The sequence below is a fragment of the Helianthus annuus genome, chromosome 4 (assembly GCF_002127325.2).
Source record: "Helianthus annuus cultivar XRQ/B chromosome 4, HanXRQr2.0-SUNRISE, whole genome shotgun sequence".
Classification (NCBI taxonomy): domain Eukaryota; kingdom Viridiplantae; phylum Streptophyta; class Magnoliopsida; order Asterales; family Asteraceae; genus Helianthus; species Helianthus annuus.
This window is the reverse complement of record NC_035436.2, coordinates 11,685,137-11,709,056: the sequence shown is the minus strand read 5'-3', so window position 1 is coordinate 11,709,056 and position 23,920 is coordinate 11,685,137. Positions and strand designations below refer to the sequence as shown.

Below are 23,920 nucleotides of genomic sequence, written 5' to 3'. Positions count from 1 at the left end.
AAGCATGGATCCCAGTGAAGGGTTAACGGGTAACGTTCCGATGAGGAATGCATGGGTAACGGGATGTTGGTTATTGTACTCAGCTTTTCTATCATTGTAAGACCACTACATCTACCGGCACGTTGCTTGTAGGGCAACGGGGGTTATTAGTTGATAGCGCTATTAGGTTTGGCACCCTCACGACGTTCAAGGGGAACGGGCGTGAACTAATTACCTTAAAACATGACCAATGCTTTGATAGAGGCATTGGGGTTGGCAATCACATATCATATGGCCATTCGGTACTCGAGTAATAACAACATCAAAACGTCAAGCATCATAACAACAAACAACATATCATTTTGCAAACTGTTTTACTCACTTGATCGGTAACACAACTTGGTAAACAAACACAAACCTTGAACTCACCAGCGTAGTCTGACACACTTGTTTACATGCTTGTAGGTAATTACTGAAGGAACTTGGGAACTTGCTGTCTGATGCTGCTGGAGTGGTTATGGTCATGATAAACATTTATATTGATTGGGTTTCGACACATTCATACATTTATACTTTCATGCTTCCGCTCAATACTTTGGTTTTGGTTAAACTTTTCAAACGTTATATTTATTTCAATTGGGTATTTCAATACATTATGACTTGTGTTTGATATGATTGGTGGCTCTTTGTTGGATCGTTGCACCTCCAATAGGGACATACCCTAGGTGGTAATTTGGGGGTGTGACAATCTTCCTCGGGCTCGGTATATCTCCTTCATCAAACTTGTTCTTCTTTTGCATTATCTTCAGAGTATCTTCTTTCATAACATTAATTTTTAGAATATCATCTTATACATTGGGAACATTCGGTATTTGTGCATCTAAGATCATCTGCACAAACCTGGATACATCTAGAACTTGTTGGCATTTATTGTCTTCTTCCCAAGGTTTTTGTTCATATGCTCGGTAATCATCTTTGAATAGTTGAAGTTCTGAGGGTCAAAGCAGTCATTGCACCTAATAGATTAATAACTGAATTATCTTACATAACCAAACCGAATAACCGAACCAAATCAAAAACCAGTGGTTTGGTTAATTGTTTTTTCGAAAACCGAAAGTAGCCGGTCGGTTGTGGTTACCAATGTTTCCATGCCCACCATAACCGAACCGAACCAACATGTCGTATTATCTTTGTTGGATATTGAACTTTTCACCATTTTTATATTTGATGTTTTTGGTTAAACGTTTGTTAGAATTTATGAGTTATATCATATCACTTTGGTTAAATGTTTGTTTGAATTTATTGTTTATATCATATCGTTTTGTTTGAATATTCGGTAATAACCGGTATTATTATTATAGATTAATATATACAAAAGCGTAATACCAATTTATTTCATGTGTTCAAACAAAAATTTGAGTGATTTTTAGCCAGACGTAAATTCATGGTTAACCGACAGGTATAACCATCAAAACCGATTAACCATAACCACCATAACCGATTATGGATATCATTATCCAAAACTGACTCATACACTCTCTTAGTAGCTAAGACCAATAAATAAGTGATCTGGGAGAGGGTCCGAAGAATAAAACTAGCCAAGCTAATGTGCTACAAAAGTGTAAAAGTCACGTAAAACTAAACATGCAAGATATACATAACACCACCAGTAGAACAAAGTTGTTAAAACATATAATAATGGTAAGAAGAAACAAAATAAATAATAAATAAATAATAATTTCATGCGATTTCGTCAAGTGCTCATAGGATTTGATGATTATTTTATTGAAAACGAAAAGAACTTTTTCATACTTTAATAAAAGGAATAGACATCAACCATTTATGCACAATATTTATGCACAAATTGTAATAAAAAGGAATAGTCGTTAACCATTAGTTTGGTCACGTAGAATATAAAATAGAGTAAATTATGATTTTGGCTCTGGTTATATCATTTTTACTATTTTAGCTCAAAAAGAAATATTTTAACATCTAAGCTTTCAATGTCTTTTTTCTAACCCTTTTGGCCCCCAACGTCTTTTTTTTCTAACCCTTTTGGCCCCTAAAAGTAAACGGATGAGTTAGTGTTAGGGCCAAAAGGGTTAGAAAAAAAGACGTTGAGTACTCAGATGTTAAAATATTCTTTTTAGGCTAAAAAGGTAAAATTGATATAACCACGGGGCAAAATCGTAATTTACGCTATAAAATATCACAATGGCAAGTCCAACTTTGAAATTATCAGTATAAACCATTCTAATCATCGACGGTTCTCACATTAACCGGAAACAAAACATGAATCAAGTGATGGTGGTTCCGTTTCCGGGCAGAGGCCATATAAATCCTATGTTGAACCTCTGCAATATACTCTCTTCTCACAGTTGCACCACCCTATTCACCGTCGTTGTCACCGAGGAGTGGCTCGGGTTTCTCAATCCTGATCCGGAGCAAGATAACATCCGGTTCGCCACCATTCCTAACGTCCTACCGTCCGAACTCAACCGTGGATCCGATGTGGTAGGGTTCCTCACTGCTGCAAATACCAAAATGGAAGGTCCGTTTGTTGAGGTGCTTGATCAGACTGAGTTTCCGGTGACACTCATCATAGCTGATGGAACTATGGGCTGGCCGTTTGACGTCGCTAATAGGAGGGATATTCCGGTAGCGATGTATTGGCCGATGAGTGCCTCCATGTTATCCGTTGTGCATCATGTTGATCTCCTGGAATCGAATCATCACCTTTTTGTCGACGTTTCAGGTGTGATTTTTCGCTTATTAACGATATTCCATTTTAAGACTAGTCGGATGGGTACAGTGGCGGACCTACCCACAGTCGTGGGTGTGCGGCCGCACCTCTTGAAAAAAAATTTGAGGGTATTTGTGTTCAAAGGTTTCAGCTCATTAATCCCTACAAATCACATTCTAGTGGTTTACACAAATTAATTTCTACATATTTAGCCTCTTTTGACTTATTTAATAGTCATGTTTATATCTATAGAAAATAGATTTAATTAACGTGAAAGCTTATTTTAGCTTTTCCTTGACAAAGATTTGTTACAGATAAATATATTATATTTATTTTTATATGTAATATTATACCTTACTTAAATAACTTAATAATATTATATCAAATTCATATATGTTCGTTGAGTAAAACTGTAATTGGATTCAATGAAAAAAAACTAATAGTACTTGAATATTCAAAGAGAAAAAAATAATAGTTCAAAGAAAAAACAACTAATATAGTACTTGAATATTCAAAGAGAAAAAAACAATAGTGCTTGAATAATTAAAACTAAATGTCCAATAGATTCAGGAGGACGTGATCGAAAGAATCATTGGAAGACAAAGCTAAACACTATAGTAAAATATATATATATATATATAGGGTAGGGATCCTAAGAGAAGTCCACTCTATTTGAGAAACTTGAGAAGCATTCTGGACCACACATTTTTCTAAGCTTTTCGTAATATACACATATGTATAGTTTAAAATTGAGTATATACATATATGTATATTGAATTATACACATATGTATATAGTCAATTTTAAACTATACATATGTGTATATTGCGAAAAGCTTAGAGAAAATGTGTGGTTCAGAATGTTTCTCAAGTTTCTCAATTAGCCTACTACTTCTCACATGATCCTTATCCTATATATATATATATATATATATATATATATATATATATATATATATATATCTAAAATTATTATATTGTGTTTTTTTAACGGAAAGGCTCAATATTTATTTCATATCATCTTAAAAGAGAAAGTCGGGGGTATTGGTCACCGATCATACAAGTAGTTTGCTTTTTATCCCCTAACTTTTTCATAGTTTCCTTTTTATCCCTAACTTTGTCAAATCTCATTATTACCCCCTCTTAGCCCTTAAGTTTAATATGTGATTTTTAACCCCATAACTTTTTATGAACTTTGTAAAATGTCCATTTGACCCCTCGAGAGTTTTTTACTTGACGGTATAAATTCAAGTTAGTCAGGTCGCATATAATACGTTATGATTATACGGTATAAAATTCGATTTGCGTTATATTTTGATCCAATCGCAATGCAACTATATGTTACGTTGGTCTACGTTTCGACATAAACTTTTTTTTAAAAAAAATAGTCAGGTCAAATATAACACATTTTAGTCTGTTATTTTATTTTAAAAAGCATTAATAAAGCCCTTTTAATTAGACAAGTCAATTTTTCCGTTATACCCGTTACATTTTCTATGTATAAGTTGGGTCATATATAAAACGTTATAATTGTACGGTATAATTTCGATTTACTATACGTTTCAATCCAATTACAATGATTATATATGTTACATTGAGTCGGATACGTCAGAACACGCGTTTTCATAAGGTTAACGCATCATATAAGGATTGGACTAATTCATTCAATGTTTGCAATGTACCCGCGCCGTAACGCGGGCGGGCCTGATTACTAGTTAGATACAATGATTATATATGTTACATTGAGTCGGATACGCCAGAACACGCGTTTTCATAAGGTTAACGCATCATATAAGGATTGGACTAATTCATTTAATGTTTGCAATGAACCCGCGCCGTAACGCGGGCGGGCCTGATTACTAGTTAGATGTTAAAAGCATTCAATCTCTTCCCATATCTATAATTATACTAAAAATTACTATATTTTTTTTTCTTTATTAATTGAATAATATTTTTATCCCTTATCTTTTTTTAACCGCAAATTTCACACACCAATAAATCTTAAATACTCTCATTGTCCATGTTTGAAAATGAGATCTCTCCCTTAAGAGGCAAATGTCTATACCTTTATTTTTTATACTTTTATCGTTAACTCTTCTCTTTTCTTCACTCACGACCTGATACACATATGCCAAACTTGAATGTTTCGGCTTTCGGGTATGCCTGTCGGGTTCGGGCTAATTTGCCATCTCTATTTCACCCTCTTATACTTGGGTAAATTTAATCCATCGTGGTAGGAGTTTGAATTCTTTGAAACTAAAGAAAAACCATTTCGCATGCATATATATATTACATGATATTTTTTTATTTGTTTGAACAGAAAGAGGAAATGAGATCATAGATTATATTCCTGGATTGTCTTCATTAACAGTAGCAGATATTCCAACGGTCTATCATAGTGGCGGTGAGCGGTTAAAGGGCATTATACCCAACTTATCTAATATAAAAGCAAATTACATCCTTATATCAACTATATACGAGTTAGAACATGAAGCCCTTGATGCTCTTCGAGCCACGTTGCAAATGCCCGTTTACACATCTGGCCCGAACATACCATACTCCCAAAGCGAACCCAATCCCTCATCAGACCAACCCATTTACTTAAACTGGTTAAACTCCAAACCACCAAGGTCTGTCTTGTATGTTTCTTTCGGTAGCTTCCTTTCGGTTACAGGCGCTGAAATGGCTGAAATCGCATACGGGTTAACCCAAAGTGGTGTTAACTTTTTGTGGGTGGCTAGAGGGGAAACCTCACATTTGAAAGAAATTTGTGGGGAGAATGGGATGGTGGTGGAATGGTGTTACCAACTTAGAGTTTTGTTACATTCTTCTATAGGGGGGTTTTGGACTCATTGTGGGTGGAATTCGGTGAAGGAGAGCTTGTTTTCAGGTCTACCGATGTTGGCTTTTCCTATATCACTAGACCAAACACTTAACAGTAAAATGATCGTCAAAGATTGGAAGATCGGATGGAACGTGAGGGAAAAAATGGGAGCTTTAAAGAGAGACGAGATTGCGAAGACTGTAAGAGATTTTATGGATTCGAAGAGTGTTGTGAGGATTGAGATGATGGAATGGGCCAAGGGATTTTCAAGAATTTGTCAAGAAAGTGTTGGTGAAGCTGGATCTGTTAATAAAGATTTTGATGCTTTTGTTAAAGATATTGCAATGAAGTAAAACAAGTGAATTGGGTTTAGAAAAATGTTGTGACAAAGTTTATTTATTGTGATAGAAAAATGTTGTCATTTAACCAGCTCAAGCCCAGGCCCAGGCCCAGGCCCAGGCCCAGGCCCGTGTCTCTTCACTGAGGACTCATGTGCAAACTTCAAATCGTGTGTAGGGCCGTTCAAATTTCTCGCCGCTCGTCGCTCGCTCGACGCTCGTTCGGAATTTGCTTGAAAAGTGCTCGTTCGATTTGACGCTCGGTTGTAAACGAGCCGCTCTGCTCGGTTCGGTTTGTAAACGAGCCAAGCATGAGCAAAGGTCCGCTCGGCTCGGTTCGGCTCGAATTATTAATTAGTATATATAGATAGAGGATCATGTACATTAATCCAGAAGTGTGAGAAGTGTATTATAACACTAGATAACACCATATAAACAATGTATAATACTATGTAACACCATATAACACCATATAACAAATATAACACTATATTTTGTCTGATAGCATGTCTATGATAGATGTATAGTGTTATATTTGTTATATAGTGTTATATGGTGTTATATAGTGTTACATAGTGTTATACGGTGTTTATATGGTGTTATATAGTGTTATTCTGGATTAATGTACAGGATCACTACCCAGTATATATATACACAAGTATAAATTATACGTTTATACACGCACACCTATATATGCACACATTACACATACATATATACTTAAATATAAATTAAATTTATAGTTTTATATATAATACTTTATTAGATTTTGGTCCACTATATACAAATTTATAACTACATCTATACGTACTAGTCCAAACACGCCAATAAAAAAATTAATATCAAATCTAAAAGTTAAACCCTAAACTAATAAACAACAGTCTGGTCATCGCCTCAATGTTTCATGTCGTTACCCTAAATCGATCGTCTCCTGCTCTTAATGTCATTGTTCGTGCAATAGGTTCATCATCTCGTCGGCCACAACATCGTTATTCGTAAGAAAATTATTATGCCATGAAATGTACCTCTTTTTAAAGACAAAAACTTGAGACCCAACATTGTCACTATATCTCTCAGCAAATTTAAATCGGGCGACACAGTTGTCCGAATAGCTCGAACTTCGCTCGACGCTCGCTCGGAATATTTGTTGCTCGAAAAAGACTCGTTTGATTTGAGGCTCGGTTTTAAATGAGCCGCTCCGCTCGGTTCGGTTTGTAAACGAGCCAAGCACGAGCAAAGGTCCGCTCGGTTCGGTTCGGCTCGGCTCGTGAACAGCCCTAATCGTGTGTGAAATCTGGCTTATTGCTTAATAATACAAGACAAGAAAATTGGAATATTTCACGTTGAACTTTGTTTTGATCTTTTATTGTAACTTTACAACGTTAAAAAATTGGAATTTTCCTTTTGTTTTTTTTTTAATATTTTAGTTTAGGTTTCTCTTTATTTACTGTTATTTTTACAGTTATGTCTACGTATCATTTAAACTTTGCTAAAAACAAGGGCGTACCCGGGTTTGGGTGGGCGGGCGTCCCTCTTAGAAAAATTTTGTTTGTGACTTTTATAAGTAAAAATCTCGATCGCACTCTTAAAAGTTTGGTTGAACCACTCATTCGCACCTCCTGAAAATAATTACTGGATTCGTCACTAGCTAGGAATCAAACAGCCCCTGCTGCGAAACGTAGGTTTAACCCACTAATCTATATATAATTAAAAATTTAGTTATATGAACTATTTTACAACCTTTATTAATGAGACTCTTAAATACATTCTTTCTTCAAATTAAATTTAGTTATATGAACTATTTTACAACCTTCATTAATGAGACTCTTAAATACATGAGTCTCTTAAATACATTCTTTCTTCAAATTAATATATCTATCTATCTATATATAATTAAAAATTTAGTTATATTAACTATTTTACAACCTTTATTAATGAGACTCTTAAATACATGAGCCTCTTAAATACATTCTTTCTTCAAATTAATAAAATTAATATTATAATTGTAACAAATTAGACTTAAAATAAAATTAAAGATAACGTAACTGAATTAATGGAATTAAAGGAATAAAAAACTTTAAACATTTACTTTAAAATATATGTGTGTTATAGAATTAAAGGAATTTTAAGAACAACTCTTCATCTCCTTTTGTTAGACTTAAAATAAAATTAAAGATAACGTAACTGAATTAATGGAATTAAAAAAGAAATTAGAATTACAATAATTAAAGATAACATAACTGAAATAATAGAATTAAAGTAACTGAATTAATGGAATTAAAGGAGAAATTAGAATTACAATAATTAAAGATAACATAACCGAAATAATAGAATTAAAGGAATTTTAAGAACAACTCTTCATCTCCTTCCATCATTTGGTTGACCCCAAGTCTCAATATATTCTTCCCATTCGATGCGTTTCTACAATCAACAACAAACAAAACAATTTCGAAGAGGGCATTATCAGAGGTTTCTTCTAATAACTACAGAGAATACAAAAGACTTCTAACAACGCCGGTTTCGGGCCCAATCAACGGGTCAAACAAGATCCATATTCCCAAACAAGAGTGCACGAGTTCAGTTGGGTCATATGATCCAATTCTTGAAGTAATAAATCTATCCGATGATGATGAAGTTGAATCTCCATGTTCCAAGACCGATACATCGGCCAATAAATCGCAAACGACACGTGAGTCCACTATGGTCGTTGAGAATGTTTGTGGTGAATTTGGATCGGTGGATGAAGATTGGTTTGAGAAATACGGAGGGATGATTGTTGATGAGAATGGGTTTCTTCTTGGTGAATTTAGACGATTGGATGAAGAGCTTTACGTTAATATAACCGTAGACTGAATATTGATTCATGATTTTGGTCTGTAAGTTGTATCTGCATTTAAAAAAAAATACATATGAATTGAAAGTTTTGGTGATAAGTTGTCGGTATCGCATTTGTCTATGTTTATGTTTCATATCATTATATCAACTTTTTACAACCTTATTAGCCTGTTAAATATGTGAGTTCAAAAGTAAAAAAAAACGTATAGAAAAACGTCGTCGGTCACCCACAAACGTACCCAATCGCCGCTGGACACCTCTTCTGCCGCACATAGTCATCATCACCGGCAGCGACTGAAACCAGATTCTTACTCAAAAGTTTAACAGTTCATCCCTCTGGTTCAATCAAAGTCTACAAATGATTATTCCGACGACTGCGGTAAGATTGGATCAAGGGTTCTCATTGTTTGAGCTCAAGTGGCATTAGTAACAGGTTCTTCCTCATGTAAACACTGAATTTCTTCAACCAATAACACACAGGGGCATCTTTAAATACCTTCAGGTGATCTTCATTCGAATCCATACCTTATACCTACTAATTCTATCATGTTGGATTTGATTGATTATGGTTTGACCTTTGGTTACTAATTCCCTTAGTAAACACTAATTCCCTTAGTAAACACTGTGTTTCTGGATTAAATTTGTGATTTATTTAGAAACTGGATTTTAGGGTTAGGGTTCTTAACTTCTAATCTTTTAATTTCAATTCCTTTTTCACTCCTGTGTTTTTTTTTTTTTTAATTCCTAATTCAACTCATTTTCATACCACTAGGATTCTGCTACCGAACCGATCTGAGTTAAGTACCAGCGGCTAAGGTAACAATCAACGAACCCTATCTGTGTCGTTTTCAATTATATTGTTTTGTTTGGATTTGAAGTTTTCTTGATTTGGGTTTTTTTATAACTTTGAACAGAGGTGTTTGATCTCATAAAATATTTAAAATATTTGGATTATGTGTTTGTGTTTTGGATGATATAGATGTGTAATTTTTATGCTCTTATGTTGATTTCTAATTTTTAGCATTTGTATAGTCTGTTTCTGTTTTAAAATTAGGTGAAGATGATCTGATTGTTTTTGGTGTTGACTGTTTAGGAACAAATGAAGGCGTTAAGGGCTAGGGTTATCGAATGGTACATAAAGATGGAGGACCAATGAAGTCAAACGCATACGCAATAGCCAAGATTGGTTCAGGCTGACATGTGGCGGTGGGAATTGCATGAAAGGTGTGTGGCGTAAAGACAATGATATGTGGTGTGATGGGTGCGAAAACCCCGTTGTCTTCCCCAGAGCAAGGTTTGTTTATAAAAATGTTTAGTTGTCTTAATTTGTAGCCATTCTCATGCAGGCTTATAACTAAAAATAAAGTACAAACCTTGCACAGTTTCAGGGTAGAACTCGAGGTTTTTGACTCAACAGCCGAAGCTGTCGTTGTCTGCTTTGAAGACACCGCCCAACGCTTGACAAAGACCACTGCTCATAGTATACTCACAGCAGAGACTGGCCTGTCACGCGTCTACAACCTTTATTCCACTGACATACAGGATAAGTTCACTCCGGTGATGGTAAGGAACGCTGATGGAAGCATTTCAACACTGCCCAATTGTTTGCACTCTCTTGTGGGCAGCACTCAGACCCTCCAGCTTGATTCGTGTACATATTATGATCATGGCCATTTTGAATCCTTCAACTGCAAGAATGTCCTGCTAGATGGAGATGGTTGTAAGCCCTTTGGTTCTTCCACACCTCCATCGATCCACGCTAAAGACAAAGGGGTACTACCCATTCCGACACCAATTAAGCGCGTTGAACCGATCGTAAGGTATATATCGGCTTACACTTTAGTCGTGCCCTGTTTAATAAACCATTTTAATTAAAGATGTGCTACTTACCTTTCTCCTCGATCTGAAATATTATTTACATACCTGGTATATGTTTACTCTATTTTAAAATTAGGAGGCTACCACAGTCGGAAACTTGAGTTCGTAAATATAAAAGTGCATTGTTCTACATTAAAAATATAAAACTTTCAACTATAATTGATTGATTTCCATAAACAATGTAGTTGTGCATATTTGTTTTTGGATAACCGTCTACATAACTTTTTCGTGCTTTTCCTTCGTAGGCCTGCTTATGCAGATTCGGATTCAGAAGAAACAGTTGACAGTGACCCATATGAAAGGTATACCGTCTGCACTTGGTGTTAGTAATGAAAACCCGTGCTACTTTTCGATGCATATATACGTAAACATAGTATACCATTTTTAATACTTTTCTTTTTGTTATTTCACTGCAGTCAGTTGGCTGGTGATGGGATTGGGGATGACGGTGGCATGCGTTAGTTAAAGTTTGGTCTATGTGTTATCCAATAAGATAGGAAGGCGTGCGAGAGTTTATGCGTTTTTCTTTTTTCTGTTTCATGTTTTTTTCCTTGGAAGACATCTTTTTACACTTCTTTTTTGCCAGCAAGTTTTGCCAACGAAACAACTTATGGTCCATGCTTTAATAAAGTTTAAGCACGCCCCTTTGTAGGCGTATTGTCTTACATGTTATGCACCGGCCGTGTAAAACGTCTTACCACAAACAAACAATAGCTATTATTCATGTCGTGCATCGCACGGGCTTTCTCCCTAGTTATTAATAAAAAACAAGTGATTTGCTACTTAGCGTCTGTCACTTTCATGCTAGAACACACATATATGGAGATTGTATTTTTACATAAATCACCATAATTTTCTTTAATACTGTACTTAGATTAAAAATGGATATTGTTTGTTTTCTTCTGGCGATACATGCAACATATATTACAGTATTTAATTTGTTAGTTTTTTTATCTCATTTACTCTTTTTTACGGTTAATGAAAATATATACAAGTCATCTAAACATTTGCAGTTTAATGCGACACTACAATACTGGCCTATTTAAATTTGTTTTAGTGGTTTTCAATCGATTTAAAATGCGTGTCAATTTCTTTTGCATACATCTCTTTTGATTGATATACCGAGTATTAATAAAAAGATCGCCGAAACGCACAGACGTTTTTACTAGTTACAACAATAATATATTTAATTATTTTTGTCTATTGTTAAAAACCCTATTTTAGTTCTTAAATTGAGTTTTTATTTTAATAATATTTATATTCCAGAAACATATATTATTCCCTCAAATAACCCAAAACCCTCTAAAACAAAATCAATGACTATGTTTCAATTATGGTAATTTCATAAGTTACAAACCTACATTTTCCCATTCGAATAAAACCCAGAACCGGTCAGTTCCACGTCTCCACTCCATGTGGGCCCCACTTCCACCCATTCGTTCCTACACCAACAAATCCCATTTACACACACCTAGTAACACACCAATAAATACCCTTTTTCTTTTTTTTTTTTTTTCACAACACACGCATTTTTTTTAACGGCCAACGAATCCTCCAAATAGACTATTGGCGAAATTTATTATATCGGGATACACTCGCCTCCGAACCGGGGAAAACTCTCACCTAGGGTCGAAGCCCGTAAACACTCGCCCGAAAACACGACAGTGCGGTGTGGTAAAACCCGCTCAGTTCAAGGATCGAACAAACGATCTTCACCTATTCACCTAGTCTCTCATCATCACCAGATGTCGCAGAAAATAATGGGCAGAGCAGAAATCGAACCTGAGTCCCGTAAAACACCAAATCTCTCCCGTGTGACTCCACCAGTGTCTCGTCTCGTTCACGCACACACATAATAACTAACAATAAATACATATATAAAGCCCACCCTCTATCCCCTTTATTATTAGTATTATTATTATTTCCCCTACTTTCTCTCTGCCACCACCATCACCCTTCTCATTCCCTCTATCCATCACCATGAACAACAACAATAATAATAATGATGACGACAACTGGGTCAAATCCGCCATTGATGACGTCAACCTCGTCGTTCACCTCCTCCTTAAACTCCGCCACCCATCTCCGCCGCCACCCAAAACCTGGACCATCCGTCAACGCCGTTCCCGACCACCACCACCACCTACAACCACCACCACCAACAAACCATCCGCCACTAGAGCAAGCCCCACCACCCCACTGTCATGGAGCGGCGCCACCTCCGTCAGCGGCGGCGGCGTTGAAGAGTCCAGCCGGCTAATTCACGACGGCTCCGAAACAAGATCTAAGGTTTGTTACTTTGTTTGCTGTTTGTTTAACTATGTTATTATACGACGTCGTTTTCCCGTGTTATTGTTTAGTCTTTCACTTTTTTGTTCGTTTAGTTCGACGACTTGTGTGTTACACGGTGGCGCGTGGTGGGTTGGTTAATTTACGGGTTTTGTGTAATTTGACCGTTATACCCCTCGTGGGTTGGTTAATTTACGGGTGGCTTTTGTTCATGATATTTTGTCAGATCATCACACATCTTCACTTCCAACTTTACCGGTTTTTCGGTTTTGTAAAATTACCATTTTACCCTTGTCCCATGCAAAGACATAAACGGGTCTTATACGATCGTTAAAGATCAGATCTTGTTAGCGTGACAATCCGACGTCCTTTGATGAATTTACTTCACCATTGACGTAATTACCCTTACTAGATACTTTTGTGAACTGCTCTTTCTCGATTTTTTTTTTATTTTATACTTTTTAATATATTATTTTTTTAATATTATTGGAATGAGATGAGATGACTTCCTTTGGACGCCTAGAGTCAGAAACCGAACGAATTTCCACGTTTTTTACTCTCACCAAATTACGATAATACCCTTGTTACAAAAGGGTATTTTGGTAAATTCAGTTGAAGATACTTGGTAGTTTATAAACTCATGACTCGTGCACTCCACCTGTCAAAGTCAACACCCATCTAGATTTGGTTGAAAAAGACGAATGTAATGCCACTTTACCAAACTTGTAAATATGGAATATTGTTAGGGGTGTTTGTGTCCTTTTACAAGTGGATATATGGATGACGTGTTTTAAGGGTGGTTTTTGGTGCGAGTAGTTGTGAACTTTATTGGGTGTGTGTATGGGTAACAATCCGGTGTGTCGCGGGGTATTGGGACTCGTGTGCAACTGTATTTGTTTGTCTATTTTTATTGGTCATATGGGTCACTTTAAATATTAATTCCATGTGATTGGAGTCAATATTTAATTCAATTTTTAATTCCAGAAAATAAAAATCATCGTTGACAAAGTCAATAGGTAGTTTTTTTTTTTTTTTTCCATTTTTAACGGTTTGTATTTTGTCTGTTCTTTATTCATTTAGACGAGTACGTTACACTATAGCACTAAGTATTTATTAGAAATTGAATATTGGTCAAATTTATGGTTCGTGAATGTCAAGGTTTCTTGATTTATTTATTTCTATTTTAAAAGACGTATTACAATTCTTATTTGGGAAATCCGTGATTAGATTTACAACACAATTACATTAAATTTTATCAAAATTAAATAAGATGTGTTAAATTTTTTTTTTATGGGGTGTGTGTGTGTGTGTGGGGGGGGGGGGGGTCTAGAAAATATTACTTATAAATTTTATTTTGACATGGTCATAAAAACACCGTACATTAGAATTGTTGTGGGTTTAAAAGACTTGGATAATGTCAAAAGTCAAATTGACCGAAATTGTTGGTTCATTTTTGTAGCTTCCATTTGTTCTCAAAAGATTCTTGTTTATAGATTTAGGGGTAAGACAAATTTGACTCTATGTGCCGTTTGTTTTCTATGTCACGATAGAACGTCATTTAGGTAGGAAAGTGTGATAGAACGTCATTTAGGTAGGAAAGTGTGAGAACCTCATAATACAGTAATAATTTTGATTCTTCTATCATGTTTAACGTATTTTTAGTTTTTCTCATTACCCTATTTTATTTTATTTTGTTGTGTGGTGTGTTCACTATTCACCCTTTATATATATATTTTTTTGGGTAAATTGTGAAATATATTTTTTCTTAAAATGTAAAATGGATTCTTTGTTGGAAATTGGGGAGGGGTTTGACTTGGTGATTAAGCTAGCATTGGTTTCTTCGTGTACAAGACATATACATATGGCTACCTAATAAGACAAACATATGCATATTGTTACCCTATCATTTCTGTACATTTCTGTACGGGGAAATCAAAGATTTTATATACATTATATTATGTCAATTTTATTTATATTGTACGATTTAATACATTTATGATTGTGGGTCCTACTTATTTTTAATGTGTGGAGAACATGAACATGATCACATTCTAGTTCTAAATTTGCAAAATGTTATTAAGAATCATACCTTTTGTTTTTTTTTTCAGGTTATTCGGGCGAACGAAACAACCCCCACGAAGAGACCACGAAAAAAGAAGGTAACACTTTCTTTCTTTGCACTTCAAAATTCGCGTGCATCATCGTTCATGATCTTATTATTTATGGTGTTTTTGCGGTCCTTTTGTAGACACTGGTTGAACTTAAAGAGGACGAGATGACATTACTAAAGGAAAGAAAGCAACTAAAACGAGTATGTAAAATTTGTGTCGCGCCTGTTGATATTGACTTGACTTATTTGATACCGATCAAATATTAGTTTAGATTAAATATTTGTTTCTATTGTGATGCAGCAACTAGCTACCCTACAAGCCACATTTCAGAAACATAGAGAGGAGAATGAAAGCTTGAAGAAGATGAAGGTAAAAGTAAAACAAACATTCTCTAAAAATGGATAGAGTTGAATAGTTGATCATTAAAGATATCAAAGATTTTACATAATAAGTGTTGAGATTCTCAATCATACATAGTTTCTCTATGGTTAAGCAACTTGGCTATGATTAAGGGCCTCACGCTCATTGCTAAAAATGTTAATTAAATCATTTAATTAACATTTTTAGCATTGTTTTGACCCGTTGCCTTACCTGTTCATCTTGCCTATGCAATTGCATAGGTGGCAAGATGAACAGGTTAGGCAACGGGATTGCATAGGTGGCAAGATGAACAGGTTAGGCAACGGGTCAAAACAATCTTGGTTTTAAACGTAGTTGTCAATGGCGAATAGTGTGGCGTATAGGTGCATGCTCACTGGATATGGTCTGTAGCGATAGATAGCGGCCTTTATTTTTTGTTTTTTTGTTCTTTTAATATAAATAGCAATTAAATATAGCTATAAATTAGCAGGAATTTAGGTTTTTGTTAAATATACATGTACAATATCGTATATACCAGGGTATTTTGATATAATATACATATAAAATTTTTGTATTTTTTTTCTAATGTATCTTTATTTATAAAATAGTGTCTGCTATTTTTCGCTATTTGCATGTAATATATAGGTACTTTATCGCTATTTGTCGTTGTTCGCCATTAACAACTATGGTTTTAAACAAGGTCGCATTTTAGTACATGCTAAAATGGGCGGGGTTGGTTGACTGACACACACTGTCTATCCGTTATTTAACAAAAAGTTAATACGTTAATTATAATTATAAATGCATGTTATTCAAAAATTTTAAAAGGTTGTGTGCATTAATATATAAACTTTAGGTAACTTTCAATTTGTTTGATCTATTTGTCCCATTACCCTTTTAGCTAAAAAAATTGTTGACTCGTTTGAGATAAATCAAACCCAAATCAGCTCGTTTACTAGTAAATGGACCGAAACTACCACACTAACGATTTGTGTTTTGGTTTCAGAATGATCTGAAATCACAACAAGTGTTGGCGGTTTCTGATTGCGTGGAAGAAGAGAAGAATGACAGTTTTGTGCTCCCTGATCTTAATATTCCAGCAGCAGGTGAAGAGTGCTGCTAAAAGTAGGCATAGAATAACATGAGAGAGTATATTATCAGCAATAGAAAATAAATTCTAACGTTGATGGGTAGATCAAAAGTGTAAGTAGAGAAAACACATTTGTTGTTCGTATGGTTTCTTCGATATTCGATCAAAGATATTAGAGGACGTAGAAATCGTTTTACCTCTTGTAGAAGTTGATTATATATTCTTTTATCACGTTTTTTTTACAAATTTTCGGATCAGAGATATGTTTACAAGTTGCTGCTGGATATTAAAGATGAAGAAAACATCTAGTTTACGTTTTTGTTTGCTTTTCTGTTGGTGAATATTAAAGTTGAAGAAAATGTCTAGTTTGCGTTTTTGTTTGCTCTGTTGGTGGCATTTCGTTGCACAAGTGATAATCACGCTACTTAAATCATCGTATGATTAAGAAAAAACCGTGAAAATTTTCAAATCAATGTCATACCTAACATTTGATTTCTTAAATAATAAAACTGTGTTATAATGATTATAGGGTCGTTAGAAACAACAGAAGCACCAGTGGTCTAGTGGTAGAATAGTACCCTGCCACGGTACAGACCCGGGTTCGATTCCCGGCTGGTGCATATCTTTTTAAAAATAGTCTGTGTTCGATTCCCGGTTGGTCCATATCTTTTTAAATATAGTCTGTTTTGAGATGTCGTCATCTATAGGCAAAACTTTGGCATTTTTTAAAATTATATTTCTGTAAATCTCATAAATTAATTATATCATCATCGTAAATATCCAATGGTGATGTTAAAATGTTGTTGGGGATGATTAGTAGGGGTTGGGTGTTTCTATGATTTTGTTTTATTTTATAACGTATATAAGAGTTATTTTATCAAAATTAACAACTTTTTAAAGTTAGTTAGTAAACATATATAACCGTAGTATTTAGTTGTGTCATGTCAAATATACTTAAAATTGTGTGTTTCAGGTCGATCCATTTAACGTGTCATGTTTGGATTGATTCATTTTTAAACTGTCGGGTATGTGTTGACCCATTTTTAAACATTGTGTGTGGGTTGACCTTTTAGCAAACATGTCATGCGAGTCGACTCAAAACCTGTTTTTCTTTTCATGTCATGTCATGAATTAAAATTTAAAATTTAACTTCGAAAAATAACTGTAAGGTGTCTTCACTCTCCGACAAAGAAATCAACCATATTGTCCGGACACATGACACTGATGGTAGTGTTAGTTTTATCAGCTGATGCTTAACATAGTTTTTCAAATGACGAATAAAACCATAAAAAAATTAAACGGCTGATTTATTTCTAATTTGAACGGCAAATTTTAACTGTATTTAACACATATATATCATGTTTCAGACTGTTAACCAATATGAAAAATAATGATTTTATATGTATTTTATTGGCACTTTGTCTTGTTATATCAATATATTATTTTTAATACTTTTCACTTTTAACATATTTTCAGTTTTTCCTTTTATTATTATATTTACTTTTTTAACGTATTTTCATTTTTTTTGTTTTCTAAAACGATATTTCCTTTATCGTTTATTTTTGTTTTAATAATTCTTTTTTTAATTCATCTTTGCTTTCTCAATTAATTTGATATTTCTTTAATAACTTATGTTCGTTATTTTTTTAAGCTTAAGTACGTAGTTTTGTTTAATTTTTACCCTCGCTCAGTATAAGTTTTAGTAAAAACGAATTTGTATTCCAAATAAAGTATTTAGTTGGTATCGTAATATGGTACGATGATATCATCTGAACCGATTCTAACGATTAGGCTTTCTAAATAACATGTTACATTTTCAAATAACGTTTGTTTTACATTATTATTTGCTTCGTTTCGCGGTAACACGCGACGTAAAAAGAACCTAGTGATAATAAAAAAGGAATATGAAAGGGATGACTGGTGGATTTATGTGCGGACATGAGGTCTAAACCTAAACCTAAACCTAAACCTTCGAACTTTTACATTTGCCGACAAAAGCCCTTTACCCAAAAAAAAAAATCCCTTCGAGCTTGTTTATCCATCATCTAAAAAGGCAATATTGTTGTACCAATTGAGTTATTTTTTTATCCCCTTTAAAAAATAGCTAAATTTTTATGTTTGTTATAATAAATTATTGTTATTATATTCGGAGGGGAAGCTTTGTTGCAAGGTGCCCTGAACCCTATCAATTTTTTTCTCATAGTATTAATTTTATCGAAAATTTTCGAATTTTATTTTATAGCGTAAAATATTGGATTTTTAAGAGTTCGGTCCCCACCAAATTTTCATTCAAACTCCGCCACTAATTACATTAACTAACAAATAGGTACCTGCCAATGTAGCTCATTTGATAGAGACGCATGTCTCTTAGATTATTCATAATGGGCAATGCCCCCCTAAGGGGCATTTTACGCCAAATGAGCATCGTAACGTCTCATTAAAAAATGTGTAATAGTTAAAGATCTTAAATTTAATTATTAAAAATAAAAGATTATGCACATCGATGACACACATATTTTAATGTGTTTTGTTTTTTTAAATGACATTTAAACGCTCACACACAACAATAAGTATCATAAAATATTCAGATTTTACAAACGATGACAATTTTTTATGACACACGCGTTTGCGTGTCGTATAATTAGTGTGGGCCATTGTTCTTATTACATGTCCTTTTTCTTGTAATGTTGTAACGTAGTCCTGAATTTTCCTGTTCTATTGAAAGTTGTTGTATTCGTGTTACCCATGCTGTTACATGATCTGACTTGCCTAGTTCGAACTGTTTAACATCTTGAATTGATTCATTTTGATATGTGAATGTATACCGGACCACAACGCGACGGGTACTGCTTCTAGTACATAATAGTTTTCTAACCACCTCTCCCGCTAGATATTATTATCTCCATTCCATGTGTGTCTAAGTAATTTAGCGGTTTTCATAATCCTACTTAAAGTTAAAACTGATGTTGTATTAAATATTCTATCACATGTATTATTTTCAATGATAACAACTCTCACTCTCCCCATTATTTTCTGCGGCATCCAGGTAAAGGACGACTATGGGTGGCATCAGTTCGTCTTGGACGGGAGGCGAGGTTTCACCGATTATTCCACTGTCGTGCCTTCAGGCGTGTGGAGGTCAGGGTTCCACGCATTTAGGAGAGCCAGGGGGCTGGTGGCGGTCGAGTAGTCGACTTTGGCCACAAAGTCCGGTGTCACGGTGGTTGGCACGTCGTTGCCATTAAAAAAACTAACACATGTAATAACTTAAAATATCTTTAACGCATGTAATTAACTAATTAATAATAACATCCATTCCATTTACTCCTTAATTAACCAAGTCCTTTGTATTTTACGTTATAAACGCTACTTCCAAATAATATTAATATTTGTGTGTTCCAAAAAATTATTAATTTGTCTGTTTTAATTTAACAAACAGATCTCTTGTAAACTCATGAATGAGACAAGTGTGTTGGGCCGGTTAATCACTCGTTTGCCAACCACTGCCTTTAAAATGTAGAACTTTTTTTAGGAAGTGGAAACATTATTTATGCTTTATATAAATTTATCATGTGTTTTTCTAATTCATTTTAAACACTTACTATATTATACAAAAATGCATAATCAGTATATGATCATTTAAAATGTGTTTTTTTAATTCATTTTAAACACTTACTATATTATACAAAAATGCATAATCAGTATAAAAAACTATAAAAAATCTAAATTTAAGTAATATGTAAAGAAAAACTATTTCAATAAAGGTAAATTTATCATGTGTTTTTTTAATTCATTTTATTATATTATACAAAAATGCATAATCAGTACAAAAACTAAAAAAAAAATCTAAATTAAGTAATATGTAAAGAAAAACTATTTCAAGATACATAACTTTAGCATCACCCAAAATTAAATTGATTATTTGAATAAAATAAAAATTTGTTATATAGCATAATTAATTTAATATACATAACAATGGTCCACCTTAATATATATAACGGACTAGATAGATGTTACATAACATTTGCCAAAGCGTTACTACTTACAATAAATTCGATTTAAATTAAGGGTGGTCATTAAGCAACGATATTAATTACCAAGAGTTCATTGTCTATTTGTCTGGTTAATTGAACTCCCACTAAAAATTCAAATCTTATTCGCTCAACAACATACCATGACTTCAAACACAAGCCCAATTTCCAGTGACCACCGGTGGATCCTTCAGATTCGTCAAACCATCAATCAAGATATTGAAGAAGACATCGACATTCCCGTGTGTATATTTAGTGTGCCAACAAGCTTAGCGTCAGGAAAACCCGATTGTTATATCCCACAACAAGTCGCATTAGGCCCCTACCACCATTGGCAACCCGAGCTATATGGGATGGAAAGATACAAGCTTTGTGCTGCCAAAAGATGTCAAAAACAATTAGAAAATAATAGTCTAAAGTTTGATCAACTCATAGATCAATTACTTGTCTTAGAGCCAAAAATCCGAGCTTGTTACCATAAGTATCTAGATTGCGACGGGGAAACTCTAGTTTGGATGATGGCTCTTGATGTTTCATTTTTGCTAGAGTTTCTTGATGTTTACGCGATAGAAAAAGAAAGATCATTCACTAGAGTACCATCAAGAATATCACATCTTGTTGATTATTCATGTCAAGCATTTGCTCATAATGCAATTCTTAGAGATATTGTGATGCTAGAAAATCAAATTCCCTTTTTTCTTTTGGAAAATATGTTGGAATTTAAATCACAACATGATTCTTTTGAATCATGTAAAAAGTCTTTAACTTCAATGTTGTTAGGGTTGTATAAAGCGCTTTCGCCTTTTAGGGTTTCGGACAATGAGTTCAATCTTGATCAATCCAGCCAGGATTGCACCCATGTATTAGGGTTTCTATACCACATGATGGTGGATCCTCACATCAAAAATCAACATCATCAACATCATGATCAATTGAGTACCTATCAAGGTGATCATGATCAAGAACAAGAACAAGAACAAGTACAGGTGCATGAAACTCAACACAAATTACTAAAACGAAGCGTCGATGGCATAATAAATTTCTTCAAAAGATTGTTACTTTGGGAACCCCTCAAACTCATAGTTTCTAACACACCCATGGTAAGATTGTTGGAACATATTGTAAGCAATGATGAAGTCAAACAAGAGTTGAATGTGGTTAGTGATGATAAACTTCCATTAATGGAGGAAATTTCAATCCCTTCGGTTAGTGATCTTGTTAAAGCCGGATTAGGGTTTTCTCCCTCATCCGGCGGGATCTTTACCATTGATTTTGATGAGAAAGCGTCTACATTCTTTCTACCCGTTGTTAGTGTTGATGTAAATACAGATGTCGTGTTGAGAAACTTGGTGGCATATGAAGTATGCAAAGCGTCAGGACCTTTGATCCTGACGCGTTACACCGAGTTGATGAATGGGATTATTGATACTAAAGAAGATGCAAAGTTGCTTAGAGAAAGAGGGATCATAGTGAACAGATTGAAGAGTGATGAAGAGGTTGCTAATTTGTGGAATGGGATGAGCAGGTGTGTAAGATTGACTAAAGTGCCCTTTTTGGACAAGGTAATTGAAGATGTTAACATGGTTTATGGAAGAAAATGGAGGGTTAAAATAGGTAAATTCATCAAGGTTTATGTGTTTGGTTCATGGCAGTTTCTTGCATTTGCTGCTGTTCTTTTGGTTTTGTTTTTGATGTCTGTAGAGATGGTTTCTTCTGTCACTAGATTTATTTTTATGTTTTTTATAAGAAGTTTCTTATGAAAAAAAAATAAATAATAATAATAATAATAATAATAATAATAATAATAATAATAATAATAATAATAATAATAATAATAATAATAAGCAAACTTAACTTAAAACTAGCTTGTTTTTAACAAATATACTTCAATTTTTATTTTTTGTCACAAATAATAAAGATTAATATTAATTAATTATTTGAATCTATTTTATTTATTTTATGTCCATAAAGTTAGGACTTAGGGTTCACAGTTTAATTATGTTTAGTATTTGTTTAGAGTAATAATAGTGGTAGATTTATTTGCAATCCAGCAAAGAGTTTTATTAATAAAAAAGTGTTGTGGGAGTTCCACAAAACATAGAGAGTTTGATTGTGTCATTGTACACCAAAGAGAACCGAGTGCTTCAAAGTTCCAACTTAACTTGTCCGAAGTTGAGTACAAAATATAACACACGGACTGTGATGTTGGAGACAAATCTTGATGCTCAAGATTCATGGGAGGCAGTTGATCCCATGACTGGAGAAGCAATTGATGAAAGGAAAAACAAGTTGGTGCGAGCGATAATCTATTAAGCATTACCAGAGAATGTTTCAATGCAGGTTGCAACAACCCAAAGTGCAAAAGATATTTGGGAGTTAGATACCTCATAGCGGACCGGGTTCAACAGAAATCGTGGAGGAGTTTGCTAGCAAAGTATCAGAATTCGTTAGCAAATTCAAATGCATTAGGAACAACTTTGGAGGAGACTATGATTTTTAACAAGTTACTTGATGGTACGCCCGCCAAAATTCATCATGACAATTGCCACAACTGAGGATTAAGTACTAAAAGTGTAACGGATTCAGATAAAAAAAAAGGGGTTGTTTCGGTTCGGATCATAACGGATTTAGGGAGGCACCAGTTGGTTTAAAAATGTCTTTTTTGAAAAAATTAACATTGAAATTAGCATATTGATAAATTACATAGAGTTAAATGCTTGGTTGGTCCCTGTGGTTTTCAAAAATTGCAGACTTGTTCCCAGTGGTTTACTAATTACACGCGTGGTCCCAAAACTTGTCAAAAATGCACTCGGTTGGTCCCCAGCCCTAACATCAGTTAAATTTCCCAGTTAAGTCCATGTTAAATGACCAAAATACCCTTTCTTATTAACTCTCTTTATAATTTTTGTTTAGTTTTACTTTTGACTTGGTTAAACCCATCATCATCTTCATCAGTAGGACCAAGTCATCTTCATCACCATCATCATCTTCATCACAAACCCACACCCCATCTCTGTCTCTCGTAGATAATAAATCGCTAATCAAAATCAACGTATGCGATGATAATAACACACCTTAATATGAGGCGAAACATTAAGAAATGAAAGCATTCAGTGAGATGCTTTGAGGGAGGGAACTAAGGAGAGAGAGAGTTGTAGATCTGAATCAATTCTGGGATGTATATATACACTGAGATGCGTATAGGTTTCGGATGTAAATTAGGGCAGAGATACGTTGGATTGAAAGAGGATGTTACCTGATGGGCTTTAGTGGTTTGAGGGAGAGAACTGAGGAGAGAGAGAGTTGCAGATCTGAATCAATTCTGTTCAATTTTACCGGAAAAATCAGTTGAAGAAGATGAAGAATATGTTTACAATAATAATAATAATATATCGATTCTTCCAGATTCATGTCTAGCATGCGTTTTTCAACTCCTCGGCTCC

The 23,920-nt window shown here is 34.3% G+C and overlaps 3 protein-coding genes and 1 non-coding gene across 4 annotated transcripts; all 4 read left to right on the top strand.

Annotated features, from left to right (window-relative positions):
• The first annotated feature begins 2,187 nt into the window (after positions 1–2,187).
• On the top strand, positions 2,188–5,971 carry LOC110935751 (UDP-glycosyltransferase 87A2). Its single transcript, XM_022178101.2, has 2 exons — positions 2,188–2,734; positions 5,042–5,971. The coding sequence occupies exons 1-2, from the start codon at positions 2,272–2,274 to the stop codon at positions 5,896–5,898; spliced, it is 1,320 nt and encodes a 439-aa protein (XP_022033793.1). The 5' UTR covers positions 2,188–2,271; the 3' UTR covers positions 5,899–5,971.
• A 6,533-nt stretch (positions 5,972–12,504) lies between these two features.
• On the top strand, positions 12,505–16,765 carry LOC110935752 (probable inactive serine/threonine-protein kinase roco10). The gene is made up of 5 exons (XM_022178102.2): positions 12,505–12,885; positions 14,994–15,044; positions 15,134–15,196; positions 15,297–15,365; positions 16,363–16,765. The coding sequence occupies exons 1-5, from the start codon at positions 12,577–12,579 to the stop codon at positions 16,477–16,479; spliced, it is 609 nt and encodes a 202-aa protein (XP_022033794.1). The 5' UTR covers positions 12,505–12,576; the 3' UTR covers positions 16,480–16,765.
• Positions 16,766–16,995: 230 nt separating this feature from the next.
• TRNAG-GCC lies at positions 16,996–17,066 on the top strand. Its single transcript has one exon. It is a non-coding gene; the product is annotated as a tRNA-Gly (tRNA).
• A 3,395-nt stretch (positions 17,067–20,461) lies between these two features.
• LOC110932918 (putative UPF0481 protein At3g02645) lies at positions 20,462–22,237 on the top strand. Its single transcript, XM_022176170.2, has one exon. The coding sequence runs from the start codon at positions 20,621–20,623 to the stop codon at positions 22,235–22,237; it is 1,617 nt and encodes a 538-aa protein (XP_022031862.1). The 5' UTR covers positions 20,462–20,620.
• The last annotated feature ends 1,683 nt before the right edge of the window (positions 22,238–23,920 follow it).

Coding starts and splice junctions, on each gene's coding strand:
- LOC110935751 (XM_022178101.2), top strand. CDS start 2,272: ATGAATCAAGTGATGGTGGTTCCGTTTCCGGGCAGAGGCCATATAAAT. Junction 2,735..5,041: donor CCTTTTTGTCGACGTTTCAG/GTGTGATTTTTC, acceptor TTGTTTGAACAG/AAAGAGGAAATGAGATCATA.
- LOC110935752 (XM_022178102.2), top strand. CDS start 12,577: ATGAACAACAACAATAATAATAATGATGACGACAACTGGGTCAAATCC. Junction 12,886..14,993: donor GCTCCGAAACAAGATCTAAG/GTTTGTTACTTT, acceptor TTTTTTTTTCAG/GTTATTCGGGCGAACGAAAC. Junction 15,045..15,133: donor AGAGACCACGAAAAAAGAAG/GTAACACTTTCT, acceptor GTCCTTTTGTAG/ACACTGGTTGAACTTAAAGA.
- LOC110932918 (XM_022176170.2), top strand. CDS start 20,621: ATGACTTCAAACACAAGCCCAATTTCCAGTGACCACCGGTGGATCCTT.